This window comes from Choristoneura fumiferana, chromosome 14 (genome assembly GCF_025370935.1).
Source record: "Choristoneura fumiferana chromosome 14, NRCan_CFum_1, whole genome shotgun sequence".
Taxonomy (NCBI): Eukaryota; Metazoa; Arthropoda; class Insecta; order Lepidoptera; family Tortricidae; genus Choristoneura; species Choristoneura fumiferana.
This window is the reverse complement of record NC_133485.1, coordinates 7,831,676-7,857,944: the sequence shown is the minus strand read 5'-3', so window position 1 is coordinate 7,857,944 and position 26,269 is coordinate 7,831,676. Positions and strand designations below refer to the sequence as shown.

Below are 26,269 nucleotides of genomic sequence, written 5' to 3'. Positions count from 1 at the left end.
TATTTTATTTTTAGACAGACAAATTAATTTTGAAACCACTTGTCCTCGTTAGGGTTTTGGGTTGGGCGTCGCGTCATGCCATAATTTAAGATTTTTAGTTTCGTGCATGTTTCTTACTATTTATTGCTGGCTGTAATGCCTCGATAATTAGGGCCTTATTAATTTAAAACCCTTCTTAAAGGCTCAATTATTTTTATAATTAAATTCCGTCCTTTTCTTTTAATATTCCATTATTAGGTGTAAAATTACAAAAAAATAAATATATTTTGCCATCCGATTTTGTATTCGAACCTACCCACAGTGATAAATACAAAGATAGGCAGCAAGTAAAGGTTTGGGCTGTAAATCAGCGCTGTGTGCATGCGCACTTTTGTGTGCGTCCACAGCATACGCTGAGCCCAATCCATTTATCAAACTTATAGCTTATAGCACTTAGTGATGTTAAAAGTAGTTATAAGTTTAATGTGTTTATGCTTATTAATAATGTTTATGTTGCTCTAAGTGTGTTAATAAAGGTTTATTCTATTCTATTCTATAAGAAAGCGTGTGTAGGTAGATGGTTAAGTTCTAGACTGATATTATAAATATGGATGTACTTTCACAATGTATATATATTTTTAAAAGCTTGAGGCACTAATATTGCATACTAGGTACCTTCTAAACCTAAATCACATATAGTGTACATAGGTGCCTCAAGCTTTTAAAATGGTATAAGTATATTTTACATTTTGAAAGTACATCCATATTTATATCAGTCTCTAGAACTTAACTATCTACACACGCTTTCTTATAATGACGAGTATCCACATAAGAGGTTATTTATCCTGAACCTAAAGCATTCTTACTACATAAGTACAGTCACCAGTATAATATCTGCCACAGCGGCGTAGCGTGCAAAAATATCTGACACGTCCTTCCGGCCCTAGAAATAGTCGTATTAGATATTTATGCACGCTTGTTGTGTCAGACATTGGTGCTGGCTGTACATGGTGACAAATGTTACTTAAATTTATTTTTCCTTTTTAGTTCATATTTTTTCTAATAAAAGCTTTTTTAAAAAAAGGTTTACTCCTAACAGACGTGGATTTGCTTTCGTCGTTCTAATAAATTTATCCACGTATCCTGATACATGCCTCTGTTCTTTTAGATTTTTTGCCAATTTTCATCGTTATTGCCTTGTCGATTTTATTGTTTATTACATTAGAAAAAGTTTCATATCTCAAATGGAAAAACGGAACCCTTTTAGGATAGCTACGTTGGCAGTCCAAATTTTGGACTCTGAGGAATGGTTAGAAGTATAGAGTTGTTGAAGTATAATTTCTTCAAGCAGTTTATGTAATAAATAAGACCAACATATATTTTTTTAAAGAAATAAGTAATAGGTATTAGGGACTAACTAAGTATTTCCAGCATACATGATAGTTTCCTGTGGCAAACCAAGTTATTTTCGCACATAGAAAAAGTGTAAAATTTGAGTTTGATAATAATTTTGTAATTCGTACAAAACCCTCGGTGGTCAAGTCGAACTTGCTATTTTCCGGAGATGCGCAGGCTTACGTTCTTTTAGCTATTTGCAATCCAACAGAATAAAAAGCTGTTATAATAAAGATTTAATTATTTATTTGATAAGACATTTACAATCTGAACCCAGAAGCAATTGAAAATCAGACGTTTAAGGCAATTTATATATGCAAAAGTAAAATATTGTTTCTCATCATTAACATTCAGAGACCTCGCCAACAAGCCGTTGGCATCATCCTCAATTTCCGTGTTAGCACTTCGTTAAAATTTTATTCTAATTTACACAATAGAGAATCTGGTATCATGAAATTTGATTTGTTCAGGCTAAATGCACAGCATATACAAAATCTGCAGATTGGTTATGATAAACTAACGCAAAAACATACATACATACAGAGCGAATACAAATAACTTAAGATCCTAAATAGAAGATTAGTATTACATAATCAAACAAATTACCTGCATTATCGGGTACGGAAATGCTGTTCTGACTTTATACAGGGCGTACAGAACTAAAATTTAGACCAAGCAAATTAACTTAAATAATATTCTATGCGAGTCTGTTTTGTCATTATACTTTATACAGATTTTAGGTTATCTTTACTTAATTGTAGGTATAAGATACGTTTACGATTTCACATAATGCTATCTCCTTATCAGACTAAATTTTTATTTAAATGCGTTTTCTTACTCAAGTTTCCAGAGTGCAGCATAATGCATTACCTTTCATTAAAATATCTCACCGAATAAAAAAAACTTATAACTACATTTCATTCAGAAAGCGTTAAATAAAATTGTATTATTTGTGAAAAACGTCAGAACTTACGCACAGTATTTGTGCACCGATACAGCGAGTGGGTATTACAATAGTAGAGCAGGTTGATTTAGGAAAATGAAAGGATCATCAAAATAAAAGATATTATGTGTTATTCAGACTATGTCGGCAATAATATATGAATGAATCTCCTATACCTCTAGGCTAGTGTAATATAGCGTGGACCGCTCATCTAATAGGATTATAATGTGATATTGGTTTGATCTAGCTTTTGTGCAAGCATGCTCAAAAGTTGTTAATAATAAGCAATAGTCTCTATCAAAAAACCAAGGCAAATAATTTTCGTGTATTGTTTCACCAAGTATCATAAAACAAGTCTTACAACTTGTTCGTTACGATGATTAAGCATTAATTCCCATATGAAAATCTTATTTAAATTTATGTCCTTTAGTTTCTATATTTTATAATACTGGGACTGGGAGTCGACCAATAACACCAAACGATTTTCTACAATTCCCACAGCCCCCTAGAACAGTGTAGTTACATGCCAAACTTACAAAATTTTTTTCGTTATTCGTGACCGATGCGTACGACGGACGGTTGTACCACAACGAGCCATCAGATCTAACTTTAATCACATAATATTGAAAGTTTAAAAGCATAGATTTACCATCAGTATATTTTCGGCAACTGGTAATTTCAACAGAATTAAACAAGTACATAACATTAAACATCTAATAATTAACAACCTATTAAATGCATGTTAATAGGCACCAGTGGCCCATTGATAAATAAAAGGACAAAGCACACAATTTGCACCACATTGCACAGTTAACAACCTCACGCTCCAATAGATTAAACAATACAAGAATATTTATACCATCGAAAGAACTTACACAGAAGTAGACAGAAAATCAGTCGAGAAACCATGCTCCCAATGTCTAAAGGAATGTACTTAGGTATGACACAGCCACATTCATAGCAGCCGTGGTGATTCATCAGAATTTCTTTACATTTATATAACGGTTATTGAGTAAATGTATAAAAAGTCAGTATAATACCCAAACACAGTAATTAAATAATTGGGCCACTGGTTCCATGTCAATTTAATGCTTTCCACGTGTGCGGATTTCCTCACAACTGTACGAGCCTCCGTTTGGGGCAACACAGCGTCATAATGATCCGGAGTTACTAATTAACATAGTCTTGGACAAGCATTGTGAGGCTAGGTACATTAGGTGAGTTGTGGCTATGACTGAAAACTGTTGATAAAATCGTGGAACGCAATGGAACCTACAATGGTCACGACTCATTGGCTGTGAAATACTAAGCACTCGATACTGTGGATGTTCGTTAAGCAAGATAATTTCGAGTTTATAATATACAAAGAGTACTATGACGCGCATAGATGTGAGTTGCGGAGTATGTGTTATTCAATACTCGTCCTCCTCGGGTGGGTGCGGGTTGTCGCCGTCTATTTCCTCGGGAGGCGCAAATCCGTCCTGTAACGCCATTTTGTAAAATTGATAATATTAAAAATCATATATTGTTAATATTGTTCTATTAAATGAGCTCACTACGCCTGCGTTATCAAATGGTATTGTACACTCCGTACAAAAAAGTATCTGGTGTTGGCGACCAGTCGCTATAAATCGTAAGAGAGATTGTCGGAGCAATTCATATAATATCCATGAAAATGTGCATTCCAAAGCTACAAAGCTGTGTCGACTGGCCGCCTCACATAAGACAGCTCTTTGCAACCGGTGGCGATGGAGCCATTGCCACTACTTGGCGTAGTACGCGGCAGTTGTACGTGGCGTAGATAACGCAGCTGCAGCATGATTTTAGTATTCGTATAAAATGATACAACTGGTGTTACAGAACCGGTGGTAAAAAAAATGCATTAAGTGAAGTTATGCAGAACGAAACAAACAATTGTAAACAATTCCGTCTAGCGCTGTAACACAAATGATGCGCGGGCGGCTATTAAGAGGAAAGAGGATAATAAAAAACAGTAATGCTTCAGTAAGCAAATCGCCAACTTATTTGCGAGTTAATTATTGTTTTTTTATCTATTTATAACATCCTCAAGCCTTTATTAAAAACATGACATGTTGACGTTGACATATTGAATTGTGTAGGTATACCTAGATACTGTAATGTTGTAATGTATTTTAACACGTTTACAAAGTGATTTACGCCAGGATAGACATGATTCCGAGTAAAAGTTGAAAGTGTCTATTAAGAACATTTATATTCTAAAGGGAATGATAATTTTATTATAGTCTAGTCCTCAGTTACCTCAGTCGCATATAAGATATCCAGAATCTTCTGAATAATTGGGCCATTTTGCTGTTCTTCCATCTCTTGACAGATCACCTCTATATCCCTGAGTTTCCCGAAGTAGAAGTCTCTTTCCTTTTCGAGGCCGTCAACTGTGGCTTTTAACTCGTTTACCTAAACAACACTTAATATATTAATATCTTAATATAATCGGGTAAACAGTCATTCGGCTTAAAAAATTATGCCGAACTAAATTTCGGCATTTTTAAGATTCAGCGTAAATAAATTATGTGAAACCTGTTATGCGTAATAAGCTTCGGATATTAAAAATATGCGAAATAGATGTCACCCTTAACCTAAGCCTACTTATGTTTCTGTGTCGATTCTGATTGGGAAAAACGCTACTGTGAAAATAAGCTTCAGTAAAAGAGCATATTGGAAAAAAAAGCATTTGGGAAAAACGCGAATGAAAACTTTTGCTACTAGGAAATAACGATTTTGGAGAAATGATCTAACCAGTCCAATAAAAATTGCTTGTCCCTTTCAAGTAGACCCACTAAGCAATGGGTATCAATATTGATTTATTTGCAAAGTAATCTTCAAATGTTTTTTTTAGCCATCGAAAGTTTTCGTATACCCTTTAGGCGTCATTTATTAGGTGTCATTTCAAAGTTTTGGCAAGGAAAGGCAAATCATGATATTAATTAGAAAATTACCTGAAGATTGAGTTCGTCCAGAGCTTTGGAGTCGCCCTTCGCACTTTGATTTAACCTAGATAGGTTTACTGGCGGCGATCGCACCGCGCTGTTTGCCTTGCCAACTGTTAAAAAAAAAACAATGTTTTTGTTATCTTTCATTTGCAATAGGTATTTTAGTTAGTTGACACTCAAAGCATTTATGAATGGAGATGGTAACGCGCTGCTTTCCTTTGCTAGAATACTCTTTATGTATCAATGTCCACATTGGGCTGGCTGGTCCGTAGGGCTGGTCTTAGAAAGTGTTTAGCTTCATTTCATGCATTGCTGTGCATATTTGAGTTTGTGTGACGGTTTTGTATGGAGATGGTTCCATACATCACATCTCTAATATGAATGATAAGCAAGTTGCCAAAAAAACGTAGAGCCCATCATAAATGCTATGTAACTTGATATTTAAGATTTGTGTTGATTTCTCATTTCCCAAATAATTTGTAGTTTTTTTTGAACAAGGAAATTATTAGCCAATAATGCGTTTTTCATATAACATTTCAGATAAATGGTCAGCTCTGGCGACGTACACAATATGTATATATGATGCTTCACTATTACGTTCAAGTTATCTGTATTGCATTGACGATTTTCTTCATTAAACAGGTATTTTCAGAAGAATATAACTACTGAATATAACATCCAACAGAAATAGGATAAGTTTTGCGAATATTTACACAACTGCATTGGAATAAATAGTAATTACAATAAAATATGTGTTGTGTGTGGAAAATGAAGTGGTAAGTGTACCAATAAATTAATAAGTGAAAAAATAAGAATAAGTAAGTATACTAAATAGGTACCCATTCAAATTTAAAATAATAATTACATTAAAAATAAATATCTTTTACAATTATATAATACATGTTTTCAGTTATTATATGCAATGGTTCATATATCAGTAATCAAATATTCAATACAAATGGTAAAAAATGGCTTTCAAATGAAATGTATTTGTTGTAGTCATGATCATAAAGCATAACTAAGGCATAATTAAGAAAAACAAATAGTACTGGTTTGGGGTCTAGCTGGCACCCTCGCGACCGGCGCCGCAGGCTTCTTGGCGGCGCCGCGCGGGGCCGAGGCGCCCCGTGACCCATCGGCAGCCCCTCACGTTGCGCCAGTGCGTCATATTCCGTGCCTCCGTAGTTGGCATCAAAGAATTTCTTGAACCATTGCAAAAACTCAAAGTTATCCTGGAAGCGACCCTTCACCAGTTTGTCAATGGGTACTATCTACAAAAGAAAAAAAGTGGAAAGTAAAATAAAATGAATTAACACAATCTACTGTGGCGGCGGTCGAGCCGAGGATGGTACGCGGTGGGACGCCACACTTAGAAAGTAAGGTTTAGTAGTAGTGAAACATGGCAAGAGATAGAGAACTTTTCTGAGTGTGGGTCGGTACTCGGTAGGGTGTGCAGAGTAGTGGGCTGATGCATACTGCCCGAGTGCAGGGCGGGCGCGGCGCGGCGCGCACGCGGCGCAGCGGGGGCGGCCGCGGGCGCCAGCGCGCCGGCGCACAGCGGCACGCCGCTCTCGCACGCGCCGGACCCGATCGTGAAGCCGCCGCGGGCGTCGAAAGCGTCATACTCGCGCCCATCATAGTTAGCATCAAAAAACTTTTTAAACCACTGTAAAAACTCAAAGTTGTCTTGAAACCTCCCCTTAATCAGCTTGTCCACTGGTATTACCTATAAAAAGTGTACTTAGTTTTATAGAGTGCATCTTATTGAAGTTTAATTCAGTGTATACAATCACTGCCTTCATACATTTTTATATCTCATCATCATTATAACTCCATGTGAGGATTTTAACATTATTACTAGAGATTCTAATTTTAGTAAAGATGGACTTGGATTGACATCTCCAGTATTACTATTTTTTGTTATAAATAACAGGTAAAAATTTGTGTCAAAATGTTACTAATAATGACTAACTGGTTGAGTAATGAGACATTATAGGTAACACAAACATAATCATTCATTTATCAGATATCCATTTACTAACTATTTGGCATAATGATCATGCACCAACTAGATTCAATAAATTCATATTCAATATTCATCTTATTTAAATCCCGCAGATTGTTTGCTGACCTTAACACTAAGATGATAGTTGATATTTAATTTGTTATTAAACATTATTTTGTTTAGACAGAGTTAAACAATGAAGAAAGTTTGTATTTGAAATGGTTACATAGCAAGCAAAATAATTTAAAACCAATTCATTTACAAATATGAACAATAGGTATATAATGTACCCTCAGTCTTACATACAGATATGGGTATGAAAACCCATATATTACAACAAAAATTTTGAAATTAAATTAACCTTGGACAGGCACTCCCAATCCAATTTGGGTTGTTGATCTTACAATTCTTATTTAATATAAGGGATTGCTACTAAATTACTTCATTGTAGTATTCTGTTTTAGGGTGCAGGAACATTTTAGATTTAGGATAACAAAATAATTGAGCTACCATAGATAAACCCCAGTGTGTTGTTTCAACTTGGATATCATGTAAATCAGATTTACCTATAAAATAAGTGTGGTTTAAAGTACATGTAATTATCAACTGAGAATAAATAACAATAATATAAAGCCTATCGATTTGTGACCTCCTGTAATTTCCACATATGCAGTACACTAATTATCATGTTGTACACTGTTGCCATTCAATCCATGTTGATAACTACATTTTGTACATTAACCACACCCTACCTACTATAATACAAATTCTACCCTGGCCATTACAAGCAATAGCTTAGTTACCTAGTTAACAAGGAAAATGTAACTTACTTTGTCAACTTGCATTTTTTTAAATGCTGCTTGTAAAATTTTGAAGTTTTGTATGTACTCATGTTCTAGGTTTGTTTTGAATTTGATCCGTTTCATGGGCACACTACCCGGGAACAGCATGTCCATGAATTGGCAGTAGGCGGCGCCCGTACACAGCTCCTCAATCTTGGCGAAGCTTGACTGCAGGCAATCGTTCACCCACGCCAGCATATCGTGCCGGGACAGGTTCTCCGACGTCACATTCGTCGAGTACACGTTCACTGCCATCTTACTATGCTATCCTTGTCACTGCAATCGAAACACTAATAAATTACCAACTAAAATATACTCTACGAAAAAAGCCGATCTAAAAATAGGCCATATAGTCCATATATCCACTGCCACTGGAACTGCCACCGAAATTACAAGCTTCAATGCAATAGCATTCAGTTAAAGTATACCGAAATACGTTACTATATTTATAATTATTCTAATCAGGGTCGTAGTAAAAATAACAGTAAAACTTCTCAACGGCGGATGTGGTTATGATGACAGGCATCGAGGACGACTCATCAAAATTCTCCTGATTGACATTTGGGTCGGCATATCGTTTAGGCGTCTAATTTATGTTAATGCATTACGTACCTGTGTAAAATAAGATCTTGCAGATTTACTTAAGGGTAAATATGTTGAGCAGTGATAAAAGCGTTAGAATTTTAGTCCGAAACGCTCGCCTTTTTAGCTTTTTTTTTTCAGAATTTAACCATAGACTAGTTAGATTAGACAGAGTGATTTTGTTAAGCATCAGAGCAAAGAGTAAGTACCTACATCAGAGACTCAAACTCAAACACATTTATTTGCTTTGAAACAATACAAAATACTGAATCAAACCCTGTAAGGGCACTGCAATAATGCTATTATTAAATTAACTCATGAGCGCAGATATGGACAAAGAGTAAAGTATATGGATATATGTGCTCGTACCTTAAACTTAAATGAGACAGGAGATTTGTAAACCGATTTTTACCGATAATAATTTTAGAAGGCCAGTATGTACGAGCATCAAAGTTCAAACTAATGTTCAAGCGGGCTATAATATAATCTATATAATACCTATATAATCTTCCTGATGCAAGTGCATGCGAATTTCGTAGTTGCCCCCCTGGCACCATTAAGACACTTGGCTATGCACTTGGCTTGTGTGGCACAGTGTTGCCAACCCCATCATAGAGTAAAACTGTAGATATGCTTGAAAAAAAACTAGAAAAATTTAAATTTACAGTTTTACTCTATCATGGGGTTGGCAACACTGTGCCACACTAGCCAAGTGTATATGGTGCCAAGAGTGATATTTTTAGGGTTCCGTACCCAAAGGGTGCCAACGGGACCCTATTACTGAGATTCCGCTGTCTGTCTGTCTGTCACAGGGCTCTATCTCTGAAGCCGTAAAAGTTAGACACTTGATTTTTTCACAGATTATGTATTACTGTGGCCACTATTACAACAAATACTAAAAATAAAATAAAGTTACAAATTAAAGGGGGTCGTCATACAAGAAACGTGTTTTTTCAGCGTTTTTTGGTTGCTAGGCGTTATTAGCCGTTGCTAAGGCGACCGAGTTGTCGTTGTGTCGTTGCGATTTTAATGATGTTTTATAAAAGCTTCGATAATATAACATAGTGACTGTCTGATTGTGTGGTTTATTCATTTTGTGCAAAATTAATAAAGCAATTCATGAACCACAAACCTCAATGAAGCCAACTTTGATAAAGCGCTCGCCAAATCCACATCGTACTAATCACTATGTTTACCTATTGTTTTTTACACTAAAAAAATCATACTAAGTATTTAACACTATTTACAAGGTTTATAATACAGTTTAAAATTTATTCACACTAGTCGAGCTTCTTATTATTTAATTTAATTACACAACATACGAAGTCCGCCGAATTTCCCGCGAATGACAGCAATTTTTTTTTTTGATCCGCGCGCGGCGTTGTAGGACAATGGATTCAGAACATAGGTACTTATACTCTTTGATTCAGAAGCAAACAGCCAGAACTAAGAGGATGAGAATTCAAATTGGTTTTTATTCGAAATACTTGCACAAGTGCTTACGATGACATTTTAAGAAGCTTTTCTTTAGCTTGCCCTGTTTGTTTATTTATTTATTTATTGTTTGTTTGGGTCAAATCTTGGAAGCTAAATTTGACCCACTTTCAGTGGTCCGATCGACTTGAAATTTGGCATACTTATGTAAATTTAGTGACAATACAATAATCTGGTAGTGAAATCTTGGTGGTCCTGCCAGGATCGTCTCTGCAGGAGGGAACTCCTCAATAGTTGATAGTACCGACTTGAAATTTAGTACAGATACGTAGTTTAGACGACAATTGCAAGTACAGTCAACAAAAAGTATATTCGGCAAAAAAAGCTTGTATTCAAAATGAAATTTTTAACAAAAGCTATAATTATTTGCAGTGTAGGTAATGTACTTAACTATGTTTGCTCGGGTGGAATCTTTCAACTCAAATTTTAAGTGGATATCTTCAACCGATTGAGCTGAATTTTTAAACGAATGTATAAATTCGATGACAATGCAATATTATTATAAGTAATATGGAGTTGATCTGATTATACCTAAAGCTCGCGGGTGACCATAGGAACACTGTGATAAATGACACGACTGCATCGAGTTTGGACTCGTTTGTCGTCTTGACGAGTACTTTGGTAACCAGGGGCATAAAGTACAGTCAGCAAAAAAACTTATATTACAAGAATTTTAAGACAACTTTTACTGAACTGTTTACGGAACCCTTCATGTACGAGTCCGACTCGCACTTTACCAATTTTTTTCTGTTCCGTGGGATATTTATATTTATATCAAATATAAAAAAAATAATTAAATCTACATAAGTATTTATCTTTTTGTTATTTTTTAGTAGGTAAGTATTTAATATTTTAATGACAGTAATGTGATGGTAATAAATAAAATACACTACAGGGAAAGAATTAAAAACAAAAAAATCATATAATCATAAAAAGTTTATCAAATTAAATAGTCTCAACTCTCAAACATGTCTCAAAGATACCATTATTCTATGTCGAGCTAAATTAGCATTATCTCTAGTTTTCTATGCTAATCTAGCACTTCAGACAATGTGACTAGCGTTTTATTAGGAAACTTGTTTTGTAAATAGCCTACTATTATGACACTAAGGGGCTATTTCACCATCCATTGTTTAGTGTTAACTGGCGGTTAGGTGTGATGCCGTCTCTATTTGTTTTGTTCGAATAGACGGAGACGGCATCACATTTAACCGTCAGCTAACACTAATCAATGGATGGTGAAACAGCCCCTAAAGGTACTTATGCTATGCAATTTGAGAAGTAACACATTTTACAGGAGCTGACTTAGTTACGGACTATGTAGCAAATAAAATAGATGACGCCAGCATTTTAAATTAAAAATGTACATTTCGAGGCCTAAACTAAAAACTGAAAGTTTCCAAAAAACTGTAGATCTACGGTTAAAATAAAACTACAACTACTACTACCGGGTTGGCTACACTGGTGTGGCACCGCTCCATACGTATGAATTCTCTTAGTGTAATCTGTGCACCGTAGTATCTCTAAGTAGTCTGTGGTGCACCGTACCTCCACTTTTGAGTTTTTTTTTGCGGGTGACACTATTTACCGTACGTACAATACCGACATGGAAATACCGTACCGACATGACATTTGTGACACGCCCATAGAAACTCTTGGCAGTTTGACACATTGACACCAATAAAATTTGTATGCGCGTGTACACGAAATATCGGGACAGTATTTACATGTTGGTATTATTCGTGCCGGTAAATAGTGTCACCCGATTTTGCTTTTATTTGATTTGTTTTGAACAAGTTTCGAATGACAATTTTATTTAAGTGACTATGACTAAACAGATAATAGACTAGCTAATACGTAATTCGATTGATTTCACTGAGCTTTTTAAGTTTACAGAGAAGAAACATGTCGCTGAACAATGAAAGAAGTAGTAACGATGAAATTGAAACAAGTGTTACTACGAATACTATTAGTGAACTACCCGGTAGACCATTTCGGATTACGATGGAATTTCCTTTATTTTTTACACTGATGGGCATAGCTCTTTCTGGTAATTTGAACTGATTTTTAAGTCATTTCATATGGTGGACTTTAACTACGAGCAACCTTTGGTAAGCCGTAGGTATGTTTTAGGTATTCAAAAAGAAAAATTAAAGTTGGACTCTAATTAGGTTTTCCTAGGTTTCCAATTACATTTTGGGGGCCCGTGACAGATCCGAAGAAAATTGGACTAGCGACATCTTACAGATTAACTTTTTCGATTTCAGGAACTGCTATAAACAATATTATTTTGTATCGAACTTGCGTTCACACATTAAATTATAGCAGAGATGAATGTAAAGGGTTCCTTCTGCCAGATAAAACTAATGAAACACAGAACTTGGAAAAGGAAGTTCAGAGATATGCAACATTTATTTCAATGGTGAGGACAATTTTAGAGGCATTGGTACCTGCAGTTCTGTCCTTATTTCTTGGTGTCTGGTCAGACACTCATGGCCGGAAACCTTTAGTAGTTTGGCCACTATTTGGTGAGTAGTTTTCCATATTTAAACTGGCTCAAATTTTAGAAGAGGAGTACTTGTTTATTAATTTAATTCTTCTATCTATATTTTATTCTCTGTTACACTTGTCTCAATTGGGGTGAAATTGTATTAAGGCATGTATTGTTTCTAGGTCTAACAATAACATCAATGTTGACTGTGGTGTACAGCATGCTAGATGACTATGGCCCATGGTGGTTTATTCTGGCTGTAATGCCATTCTCCCTAACAGGAGGCTTTACTGTGCTGATCACAGGGGCATACTGCTATGTCAGTGACATTACAACAACTGACCAGAGAACATTTAGGTATTAAAAAGGTTACTTCATCAATTGAAGAAGTTATATTTAAATTTATTTGCAATGTACTGTACTTAAGGCTTAAATTCTGTGGGTTAAATAAACCTCATATATTTGCTTTTGGGTTTCAGTTTGTAAAATATATTCCAATTATTGTTTCTTGCTTTTTGAAACTGATATTTTTTGTGTGGCAAGTATGTTAAGCATAAGCATGTTAACACCTAAACCTGATCTTTCTGATTTAAATGGGAATACTCTTTGGTTAAGAAAACTAACATCCATGCTAATACTTAGGAAATAAGGTTTGTCAAATTAAATAAAAAGGCAAGCTGGTAAATATTTATATATAGATCATAAGGCTGTAATGCAATATAGGTACAGCTTCATATTGATAGTATGTTTAGGTAACATGTAATTTTATAACTAAGGATGAAGTGGAGACCTTTGCCCATCATTGAGACACATATAATAGGCAAGGGTTGTTCACTGTACACTCATTTTAATTTATTTGCTTTTTAATATAAGTACTTATTCAACTTTTTATAATGGGGAAGTAAAATAAAAGTCTCCATTGTCTCAACACCAATTTTTTAGATAAAATAAAAAATAATGCTATAAATTCTGTATGGATCATATTATGGTTTTACAACGTTTTAAATACCTATAGCGACCACAGAAGTGGGCAAGAGGGTACCCCCAAAATCAATCCTGGAGAGTGTAGGATACCAACTACTACTACTACCTAGTTCCCATTTGACTAAGAAAATACACTTGTACATAAAAAAGTTGTTTCCCAATATGCAAACGTAGAAATGTGTTTTTTACCCCATATCTTAATTTTAAGCTTTAAAACATTCTTAATAAAAAAAAAAAAACACTTAATATTTTTTCAGGATGACATTGCTTGAAGCAACTTTTTCAGCAGGGAGTATAGTTGGTGCTGTAATGAGCTCATACTTACTCCGGTCTGTGGGCAATGTGTATCTACTGCTGATAGTAACAGCATTGTATGTTATTGGATATGCATTCACTAATGTCTACCTGAACGAGTCTTTGACTGGTGCATTACGGGTAAGATTTTGATGAAACTGGAAGTCTCTCTTTTATTGTATACATATTTTAATCCAGTTGTAATTGTTTGCTAGCCATGTGATTAAATTTAACCTTCTGAAACCTACCATATAAATAAAAAAAAATGTTTAAAGCAATTTGAATCTAATTAATTCCTGACTTAAGTATCAAACTGCAGTTGTGCAAACATAGAAACAAGAAATTTGAATTTACATTGTCAATATTGTCATAGAACTGTAATTCCCTTGAACTTATTATGTACATTGCACATTTGGTGTGTTCGAGATTAAATAAATGAATAAATTCTTTCATATGAATTAATTTGTTAAAATACTTTTTTCAGGGTGGACTATGTTCGGTATTAGATTTCCTTCTTGTAAAGGAAATGATAAATGAGTGCTTTAAGCATCGACCAAATAATGGAAGAGCGCAGATAATCTTGTTAACATCAGCAAACACCCTAACAATTTTCATACTTTATGGCACTTCCAATCTTGACTACTTATATACAAGGGAGAAGCTTCATTGGGCGATGAAGGAGTATAGCTTGTATTCAGGAGCCAGTACGATGATTTCTTTTGTAGGATCTTTCTTGGGCATAGCATTTTTCCAAAATTGTCTGGGTCTTAGTGATGTGGCCTTAGCAATTATGTCCTTCATGTCTTCAGTGGCAGATTGCTTGATCAAGACATTTGCAGTAACATCATGGCACATGTACTTTGGTAAGTCAAAATAATAATTAAAAAAACCACAAACGGGACTTATCATGCTAAACTTAAGAGTAATATTTACCTTGACGTTTTGACCACATTACAGTGGCCGTGGTCACGAGTAGACTGAAGTGTGGGGTGTCAAGTCTGCCTAGCAGCGCGAGTCCTTCGAACTACCCGCACTTGATCACAAATAGTACCAGCACTCATATCTCGCACTACCTGCACTTGGTCATTTTTAGGGTTCTGGAGCCAAAAAGGCAAAAACGGAACCCTTATAGTTTCGCCATGTCTGTCTGTCTGTCTGTCTGTCCATCCGCGGCTTTGCTCAGGGACTATCAATGTATACTATGCCGACAAAATGGTGCAATAAAAAATTAAAAAAAAAAACTTAGGGTACTATCAGCCAAATATGTGGTCTACCACCCTAAAGTTAATAATCGTTTGCGTATTATAAAACAATAATGCCAATAGTCGTGTCTGTCAACTTGAAAGTTCGACTTTAGCGACATATTCATTTGATAGGAACTTGTTTAAAAATTGATAGACCACTTATTTGGCTGATGGTACCTCCCATAGACGTAAAGTGGGGGTGTTTTTTTTCCTCATCCAACCCTATAGTGTGGGGTATCGTTGGTTAGGTCTTTTAAAACCATTAGGGGTTTGCTAGACGATTTTTCGATTCAGTGATTTGTTTGCGAAATATTCAACTTAGTGCAAATTTTCATTAAAATCGAGCGTTCCCCCCCCCTCTAAAATCTAAACCGGTGGGTGGAAAAATTTGAATAAATTCAGGATGGTAGTAAGTATATCAAACCGGCTATAAAGCCTAATAATATACCTAAACTATGGAAGATTCCGTATAAAATACGAAATCCTTTTCTAAATTACTTATTTTTTTCGTAATGGCTACGGAACCCTATTTCGGGTGTGTCCGACACGCTCTTGGCCGGTTTTTATTTGTCACCCCATCACACCGGCACACAACACTAACAATGTCCGACCACGTCCCTCCGAACATTCATCCGCCTCGGGTATGTGCAAACATGTGGAAGCGCGCACAGACGGCTTCGCGGTGATAATGCGAAGTAGATGTGCCTTGACGCTGCGTCGCCTCCGTGACAGCTCCAACCGCATCCTGAGTGTTTTGGCAAACCGCTGGGACTCCCCTATTCTCACCCGTTGGATACGACTGCATCAAGTCAAGTAAAACTAACAAAAGGGTGTGCTTGTCATTGTACCTAGGTATTTGTAATTTTGTTGTAATTGTGTATTGTAATATTTATTTTTTGATCTGTAGGTACTAACCTCTACTTTATAAAATTTAGGGGCTGTTTCACCATCTATTGATTAGTGTTAACTGATGGTTAAATGTGATGCCGTCTCCGTACCGTCTATTCGAACGCAGCCCTCCGGGCTCTACGATTTCTTCGAACCGGGGCAAAACCTTGATGGTGGCGCCAGTGTTTGATAAAAACTGTTAAAACTGCCAATGAGTAGCATTTTCTTTATTTTCTTTTTCATTTCTTGTCTCAAGGATTTGGCGCCCCCATGAAACTGCCGCCCGGGGCAAGTGCCCCGGTTTGCCCCCCCTTGGATCCGGGGCTGTTCGAACAAAATAAATAGAGACGGCATCACATTTAACCGTCAGTTAACACTAATCAATGGATGGTGAAACAGCCCCTTAATGTTTCTAATGTAATACTAACCATTTTATGGACAATGTCTGAAATAAAATATTTGAATTTGAATTGAGCGTGATAAGTCCCGTTTGTGGTATTTTAATTATGAGTGAAAATCAAGAGTTTTAAACATTATGTCAAATTAATACTCTGTATTAATTTTTGAAAAAGTAGCTATAATGAAAGTTACGAAAAAGTAGAGAAATTGTTGGATTCAGATGAAGTCAGGGAAGAACTGATTCAAGCCGTGACCAATTTTCTTTTGTTTATAACCTATTTTTCATTACCATTTAGATCTAATGATTTAATTAATTAATGATGAAACACAGGTTCTCAACCTTTTTTCCTCACTACCTCTTTGCTACTTTTTTAAAACACCTTTTTTTACTTATACATACATATGTACTTATTAAGATACTATCTATTACCATTTTTTTGGGAGGTTTATACTGCCATTGCTCCTGAAAGCATTCTTTGTGTAAAATAGGGGGTGTTGTCGTCCATGTTGAAATGAAAACCTATGAATTAGTTAGAATTTAGGTCTGCTAGAGCAACATTGACAAACAACACTAAGAAGTATTTTTAACTGTTCCAGGTGCTTCAATATCCTTCCTGAGAGTGATATCAGCCCCACTGATAAGATCCCATCTGACTAAGGCTTTGCCTATAGAAGACATCGCTAAGGTCTTCGCCTTACTGTGCGCGATGGAGTCCATCTGTCCGATAATCGCTCCACTGGTGTACAACTCGCTTTATGGGTACACACTGGATTCGTTCCCTGGCGCTTTTTATGTACTAAGCGCCAGTATTAATGGACTTTGTGTTGTATTGTTAGGGTAAGTTGGAAACAATTATTTTATTCACTAAATAGTTGTGACATTTACTAATTATACAGTTTCTTCAATAGATCATTTGAAGGGAACATGGCAGCTATTGTTTAACCCTTCGTATGACAGCATTGTTCAGAACTATACTCCTGTTGTATGCCAAAGCTAATATAAAAAAAAAACATAAAATGTTGCTCTTGTGATTTTGGCACTGATCAGTGCTAAGTCATACAAAGGGGTAATATAAGATGTCATAATTTATGGAACCGGTAAATCAAAATGCTCCTTATGTTAAAATATTAAGTACTGAAAGTGGTAATGTTATTTTGTATGTTAAGTTTTATTAATGCTGCTTAAAGTTTAATGAAAACTTCACTTGATGAAAAAAATGTACTTCATAATTACCTCTTTATCTAAACTAAGTTATTTTTAGCGGTCGGGGAAAATTTTATTCTTATTATAAATGGAAATCAGATATTTTGTGTTTGTATCCTTTACTGGTGTTGTGAGAAGTTACTTGTCAAGTTTCATGGTTTCATGTCAAAGGAAACTAACTATTAAGGGTACAATACTGGTTTTTGTATAAAAAATACAGTATCAAAATTTTATTTTGTACAGGTCCAAGAGACACCATAACCAATAGTATTTGAATTAATTGCAAACATCGTGAGGAAGCCTGTATAAAGCTGCGTAGAAACTTAATAGTGTATGTGAAGTTTCCGATCTGCACTGGGCCCGCGTGGGAAGTACGACCTAATCCCTCTTTTTGTGAGAGGAGGCCTGTGCCCTGGAATGGGACGTACATAGACTGAGATGATGATACATACCCATATTACCCATCGAATCCCTGAGAAAATAGTACGGACAGACAGATAGACGCACAAACGCGCACGGCCTACGACCTGATACTACTAGCATGGCAAAAGAGGAGAAGTAGGTTCACTACAAACAAAAGTAATCGCGCGGCTAAAATGTGTGCACGCCGGTTGGCGCCGGTACGCACGCACCCGCCACACGCACACACTGATAATTTAAGGAGGATTAAGTTTTCTGTAGTCAAGGCTGCGCTGCCGTTGATCCGTACGTTTTTTTTTTAGTTCGCTCGTCTTGCGCCTCGCTTCGCGAGATGATCACCTTTTCCGTTCGCGTACTCGTACTTACGTATTTTTTTGTATTAGGTATAGTTGTAAATTAGTAGTATATAAGAGTGTAGTGTAATAGTTTCATGCAGGGACACATGAAAAAATAATAGATACCTACCTACCTACTACCTATTATGTTTATGTAAACATGAGTAGTATGTACACAGTCACCATCACCACTCCGGTGATCTTATAAATAATATATTTTTAACGGGTTTAGCAGGCTAAGGAAGGACATGTGGCCGCTGTGAGGAATAGTTGAATTGGTAAATGTCAATTGTTTGTCGCCTCATTCCTATAATTGCTCCAACATTACTGAAGCGCTCGATTTTTTAATGAAGCAATTTGCATTTTTAACAGTTGTGCACTTGGTTTTTTGGCAGTCTTGTTGTTTTTTATTTCAACTCCAAATTTGTTACTTTTTAACGGTATACCCGTGAAAAAAATTTGCATTTTAAAGTTGAATATTTCGCAAATAGATCACTGAATCGAAAAATCGTCTTAGCAAACCCCTAAAAGACCTATCCAACGATACCCCACACTATAGGGTCTGATGAAAAAAAAACACCCCACTTTACGTCTATTAGGTACTATTAGGTTCCCTAAAAAAATTTTTTTTTGCATTTTTAATGTACGATTTTGTCGTCATAGTTTACATATATATCCGTGCAAAATTACAGCTTTCTAGCATTGATAGTCCCTGAGCAAAGCCGTGGAGGGACAGACAGACAAACTATAAGGGTTCCGTTTTTGCCATTTTGGCTCCGAACCCTAAAAAACTAGCGAAACTATTCATTCACAGCAGCAGTTCAGTAACCTTTTGTGACAGCCATACGTCAAATTTAAAAATAATACACTTTGTTTATAATTATATTTATTCGTTGTTTAATTATTATTATTTTTTATTCAACTGGATGGCAAACGAGCAAGTGGGTCTCCTGATGGTAAGAGATAACCACCGCCCATAAACATCTGCAACACCAGAGGTATTGCAGATGCGTTGCCAACCTAGAGGGCTAAGATGGGATACCTCAAGTGCCATTAATTTCACCGGCTGTATTACTCTCCGCGCCGAAACACAACAGTGCAAGCACTGCTGCTTCACGGCAGGATTTGCGAGCAAGATGGTGGTAGCAATCCGGGCGGACCTTGCACAAGATCCTACCACCTGCAAATAATAATAATAATTTATATTTATTTTGTATTTTCGTTATATTTATCCTTTGCTTAGTACCCATAACACAAGCTTTGCTAAGCTTACTTTGGGACTAGGTCAATTGGTGTGAATTGTCCCGTGATATTTGTTGCTAGGCAACGAACATGAAACTATAAGCGAACCTTCAGAAGGCTACAATGATACTTGAATACTTTCGTTAGTTTTTCATTTTTTTTCAGTATGTTGCACCAATTATAATTAATTTATAGCTAATACAATTTGCAATTTATATGATTTTTTTCATAGTTGTACCTTCAAAAAAAACTTGTTAAAAGGTGTCAAAAAATAAATGGCCATTTTTTATTTTATTTCTCACGTATAAAATATAAATAAAATTGTAAGGTATACTCCCACTCAAACCACGTAGCTGTGATTTTGATTCGATGCTTTAGCTGCTATGGATTATGAGAAAAACGAGTTAGGAAAAAACGTAAAAAAAATACATTTTTGACATTATCTCTGTGACAGTTCAAGATAGAGGGCTGAAAGTTGGAGTGATTACTAGTTATGAGGCGGCAAACAATTGAACTTCACCAATTCAACTATTCATCACAGGGGCCACATGACCTTCCTTAGCCTGCTAAATCTTGTTTGCCTTGACCCAGACATAAGACAATAAAATTTTAAGTTAACTTTCGTACTAAAATTATTTGCCGGTAGATAATTAATCTAAAATAGACATCGACAACCCTAAGTGTCCGCGCCGGAGTGTATAGGCAGTTAAGTCTCCTAAAGGGTCGGAGTGTGCATACTTCTCCTCTTTTACTATGCTACTAGGGTCCTGTTTTATGCTTTTGAGCTACAGAACTAATGCATGACATTTTGTTTCAGGGTCGTCCAATACTTCAGATGGAATTCTGTATCATATCAACCGTTGGAAGCGTCTCTGTAGATAAAGCAGCATCGTCAAAACAAACGACTGTGATACTAATAACGAAATAATCTTGACTTCGATTTCAGACAATAGTATACCTTAAGTGTATATTGTAAGTAACAAGGCACAAATATCAGTAATCATTAATAATATTAGACATAATTTGGTACGGCAAATATTAGTTTGTGAATTAAGCGTTCTTTTAATTGTTTAATGAGTTTGTAATGCGCTGACATAAAATATATTTAGAGACCAGTTATATGCAAGTATAAATAGGCATAGAGTATTGTGAGCAGCAGAAGAGGATGAGCGTTTGCGGTGCACAAAATGATCTAAATACTCTGATTAGGGCCCGGGCCCACTTAGCGTCTTTCGAGCGTCGTCGTCTAGTAAATGCCCGCGAGCGATGAGCGTTTGCGGTGCACAAAGTAATCTAAATACTCTGATTAGGGCCCGGGCTCACTTAGCGTTTTTCGAGCGTCGTCGTCTAGTAAACGCCCGCGCAGCGCCGACGTAACGTTCACGTTGCGCCGCCGCGACGCTAGTGGTGTCTTTCGGATGCCAGCGTCTCGTTAAGGCCCGCGCAGCGTCGACGCGGCGTCAAGGGACGGGGCGCTGCGCTGGCGCTGGCTAGACGCCGGCATCTCACAGTTCGCCACTGGCGTCGCGGCGGCGCAACGTGAACGTTACGTCGGCGCTACGCGGGTGTGTTTACTAGACGACGACGCTCGAAAGACGCTAAGTGGGCCCGGGCCCTTACTTTGGCCGTAGAGTCGTGTGTAGATCATTTTGAGCACTATAACCGCTCATCCACTTCTGCTGCTGACTGTGTGATTATGATAACGGAAATTAAATGAAAGCATTACTCTCTTCTTAACTGTTACATTTTTGACGTAAAAGTTTTAGCTCTTTTTTTTAATCGTTTTTTACTGTTTCATATCGTACTCTATGACTTAAAGAGTAGGTACATGAAGTTGTGGAGATGTTAGTGCCATTAATGGCACGAGGTTCGTGATCAAAATTCGGTTATAAAAGTACGGTCACAAGTTGTGACTCACAACACGGGCCTTTGTTCCTTACAGATAACCAACAGCCAAGAAGGAAAAAAAAATCTTCGCAGATAACTAGTTTTTTAATGGGAAAGATTTTTTTTCTGCACGATAACCAGCTCTGGTCTGGTAGTTTACGGAGAATAAAAAATTCTTCCCAGATAACTGGTTTTTTAAGGGGAAGGATTTTTTCCTGCACAATAACCAGCTCTGATCTGGTAGTTTACGGAGAATAAGAATTTCTTCCCAGATAACTGGTTTTTTAACGGGAAGGATTTTGTCCTATAAGATAACCAGCTCAGCAACCCATTCTAGACCTGTTTTCAAATATTTATAAAATATATTTATGAAAGTGCCCCGATGCCCCGAAGTGGCCTATTTACTGAATAAATGACTAAATAACTTTATAATGCGTTCCGGGGAAAGATGTAGGATACTTTTTATCCCAAATAAGAAGCAAAATTAAAAAAAATTAAAAAGCCCACGACGGTTCTTAATAGAAAAAAGGTTAAAACATTCCCCCGACTAAAACTGATTACAAATGGAAAAAAATCCGTCGGGACTTTAACTCGGGAAATTAACTAATATTTTGCAATTGTATGATTTTGTGATTAATTAAAATTGTATTGGGAATGTACTTTAGGAGACAAAGATATTAATGGTAGCTTTTCTTAACATTGTTATTGTAACTAAAATAGAACAAGGCGATGGCAATGGATTACCTAACCCGTAATGAACTAATATTTTGCAGTTGTACGAATTTGTGATGAATTAAAAACGTAGGTTCACAGCGGCCGCAGCTTATATAGTGCTTTTCTCAAATAAATCCAAGAAAATAATACCATGTCCACCATGATGATGAACTCATATCGGAAGAAGCATTGAACAGTATAAAACATGTGAAAAAAAAGAAAAATAAAAGTGAGATACAGAAAAAAGATGATACTGTTATCAAACAAAACCAGAACTACTACATCAAAGAAGTTAAATGAGAATAAAACTACAAAAGAACAAATCGATGAAAATATTTAAAAGTTAATATTTTAAATCAGGCTGGTTTTTAATCTTATAGGAAAAAATCCTTCCCGTAAAAAAACAGTTATCTGGGAAGAAATTTTTATTCTCCGTAAACTACCAGACCAGAGCTAGTTATCGTGAAGGACAAAATCCTTCCCGTTAAAAAACTAGTTATCTGGGAAGAATTTTTTTTCCATCTTGGCTGCTGGTTAGCTAACTGGTTGAGCCACTTGCCACGGTTCTATTTACTGTCACCAATAAACTCGATTAGAAATACATGGCGAAATTAGGAACGGTGTCTGGTGTTGTGGCCTGGTGGTGTATACAGTGTGTTTGGTAGCTAGGTGCAAAGCTTTAAGGGGGTGATAGCCGAGGTATTTTTGAACATTTTTAGCCATATATGTCTTAGCCGAAATTAGTTTTTTTTTTAATTGTAAATTTAGAAATTTTAGGAAAATACCCGAATTTGATAGTCACGAGGCAATATTGCCCCAATGAGCGTTAATTTGTAAACAAAATCTTTTATTTCGGATAGTTTAAGACAATATGGCTAAAAATGTTCAAAAATACCTCGGCTATCACCCCCTTAAAGCTTTGCACCTAACTACCAAACACCCTGTATAATGTCGCAAAATAAAAAAAGTAGTTTTGTAAATTACACACATTTACAGTGATTTGATGACAAATGTTATCAATATTATTATTAACGTCTAGTCTTGCTTAAAAAACAGAATGTACTTAATTGGGTCCTTATAGAATAAGATGTCTTTCTATGCACATAAAGTTAACGATCTGGAGTTAGTACTTTTTAAGTATATTTTCTTTGAATAAAAGCTAAAAGGGGGACAGGCGGTGTTTTATAAAAAATTGTGTACACACAAACAATTGGCGCTAGCGAAATTCAGCGTACGCTCCAAGTATCGTAATCTTTCTTATGAATTTAAACCAGTCTATTTTTGTAATTTAGGTACGTAAGTACATCATTTTTACACGTTTTAGTAACATAAATAAAATAAATAAATAATAATAGCTTATTAAAAGAAGTATCGCTTTACTAATTGCTTGACGTTTTGGTATTACACTAGGCAAAGCCTGTCACGTGGCGACCGGGATTCGGGGACATTATAATCGTACCTTCGGTAGAACAAGTGCACTTTTTTATAAATTAACTCATTTTTCGATTTTTGGACAATTATATCCTTGTACTAACGAAGGTACCTACGTATTACATATCGAAAGATCATGCTTCGACTGAAGTCCTCTTGTTGCGATTGTTTTCCCATACAACCTTTACGTGATCATTTCTTGGAAACTGTTTGCTTTGATGCCAAAATTAACAAGCAGCCACACTAAAAACGTTATCTATACAGGATGATCAATCCAAATGGGTCAGTACAGTAGGGAGAAGTCAGAAACTATGAGAGATAGTGAAATCTGTTCTTCGGAACCATGGCTTCGATTTTAGATTTAATAAATATGGCATTGTCATTTTTTTTAACTCTACATATTCGAGTATACATAACCGAGAATCGAACCCGGTCAAAATCTATGTTAACAATGTTATAAATTCTGCTCAGTTTTGCGTTGTTATTGTTGATGGTGTGAATCATAATAGGGAATATTACTGCAATTTTATCCCGTCAGAGTGTAGCACTAGCACATAACATATGTTTATGGTTTATGTTTTTTGAGTATCTTATTAAATGTCTGTAGGAAGCCGTAATGCCATAATCATATTATTTCAATTAAATTTTTGTAAATATAGCTTTATCGCTACTATCGATGTAAATATAATTTATTTTGTTACTCATAAATAGCTGTGTCATGATTTCTATAGGTCAGGGGTCTACAAACTTTTTGACTCAAGGGCCACACTGCACTTAATGTAAATTCTGGTGGACAAGACTTTGGCTGGTCATGGGGGTAATACATTAATTAAGTAGACTTAGGGGCCTTAAATGTGATGCCGTCTCCGTCTATTCGAACAAAACAAATAGAGACGGCATCACACCTAACCGCCAGTTAACACTAATCAATGGATGGTGAAACAGCCCCTTAGTCTTCACGGGGTACCTAGATACGAGTAACGCATAAGGAACGCACTTGGTGTTGATTATGTCCATGAGTGGCTAGGCTATCTATGATTATAACCAATTACAGTCAGTGGCGGGTCTTAAAAAACGAATTACTAGTTACTTATTGTAGCTTTATAAAATCGGACCCTATCACGGGCCGGACCGTGGGCTCTCCCGCTTTCTTTCCGCGCGCCGGATTAGAGGGGCTCGCGGGCCGGACTTGGCCCGCGGGCCGTAGTTTGGCGACCCCTGCTATAGGTTAATGCTCTTTGGTCATGATCCGTCATGGCGACAAAATACAAAGAGAACTGACGTTGTCATGACGGTTTCTTTACGGTTTGTGCTAGTGTCGCCCCCTGCGCAGAGCTTTGCCTAATATGTCCTATTGAAAAGAAACGCATTTTACGAGCTTTTATTTAACTTGCAATGTATGTATGTATGTATGTACGGGTCAAATCTTGCAAGTTAAATGTGACGCACTTCTAATTCTAATCTAGATAATTTTGAAATAATGACTCCTTAAATCTTTTTAATCGCTGACCCTAAATGGGTAACGGAGGGGCGTGACAATTAAAATTACTTAATGAATAAGTTTTGAAAATGAAATAAATAAGTTGGCACGGTCTTTCAGTACGAGTAATATATGAAACCGTACACACAAACAAAACTTTACCACTTTGTAGTAGGTACATGTACCTACACATAACTATATTTCAATTATATTATAACATCTAAATTTAAGCATCAAAGACCGCAGATTTGAGGCAATGGTCAGAAAATCAAGATGGGCAAATCAGCAACAACCATTCTACCAATAATATTATTGTGACGAATTTAGATATCCTTTTAATGTGATGAAAATTTAGCTTTTGCTAGTGCAATGAACAATATTTACACGTTAATAATAAGATATGTATTTTATTTTAATAACAATAAAGTTTCCATTGCAAATATTCGAAAATCATTTAATTTTTCAGCAGCTTGTCTGTAAACTACAAAAATAATAGTTTAGTATTACATACGAGCAAACTACAAATTTGTGTTGGAGGTTGACTTTTGCTCATACGATAACAATCCATGAACTTTATATCAGTTTATTTTCTTGTAATTCTTTGGCAGCCACAAAAATGTGGCAATTGATATTCTTCTTAATGTAGGGATGTTTCCGCACACTTCTTCTGTTACGCCGCCTTCTTCGTCGAAAATACAAATACAGAACCACAACTTCTTCATCACTTGAACTAGACATTTTGCAGACGTCTGTTCTCAAAACCGAAATGATTTTGAATAATTTTATTGCGGCGTGCCACAGTGGGTTATTTGACCGAAAAAGTCGCTCAAAATTATTTTTGACTTTAATCAGTTTTCTTTTCATTTTAATAGAACTAACAACGATAAAAAATTGTTTTGGAGACAACTTTACAAAACTTAAGCGGGAGAAACTGAAAAAAAAAAAAAAAAAAAACTATTATTATTTATAAATCAGCTTGTTTATTGTTATTAGTGAGTTTTGTTTGACAAAACAACCACATTAATTCACCGCTCTTCATCTAAC

General features: G+C 36.0%; 2 protein-coding genes across 2 annotated transcripts; one reads left to right on the top strand and one right to left on the bottom strand.

The window, feature by feature from the left end:
• Positions 1 to 1,603: 1,603 nt before the first annotated feature.
• LOC141434890 (microtubule-associated protein RP/EB family member 1-like) lies at positions 1,604 to 8,896 on the bottom strand. Its single transcript, XM_074097379.1, is given in 7 exon segments — positions 1,604 to 3,798; positions 4,598 to 4,753; positions 5,296 to 5,399; positions 6,339 to 6,416; positions 6,419 to 6,560; positions 8,125 to 8,412; positions 8,749 to 8,896. Coding segments are annotated over 6 exon segments (816 nt in total). The 5' UTR covers positions 8,392 to 8,412; positions 8,749 to 8,896; the 3' UTR covers positions 1,604 to 3,729.
• Positions 8,897 to 11,970: 3,074 nt separating this feature from the next.
• LOC141434880 (probable peptidoglycan muropeptide transporter SLC46) lies at positions 11,971 to 22,398 on the top strand. Its single transcript, XM_074097363.1, has 7 exons — positions 11,971 to 12,262; positions 12,480 to 12,740; positions 12,886 to 13,060; positions 13,945 to 14,122; positions 14,466 to 14,844; positions 17,110 to 17,350; positions 20,531 to 22,398. Exons 1-7 carry the CDS (start codon positions 12,118 to 12,120, stop codon positions 20,589 to 20,591), a joined length of 1,440 nt encoding a protein of 479 aa, XP_073953464.1. The 5' UTR covers positions 11,971 to 12,117; the 3' UTR covers positions 20,592 to 22,398.
• The last annotated feature ends 3,871 nt before the right edge of the window (positions 22,399 to 26,269 follow it).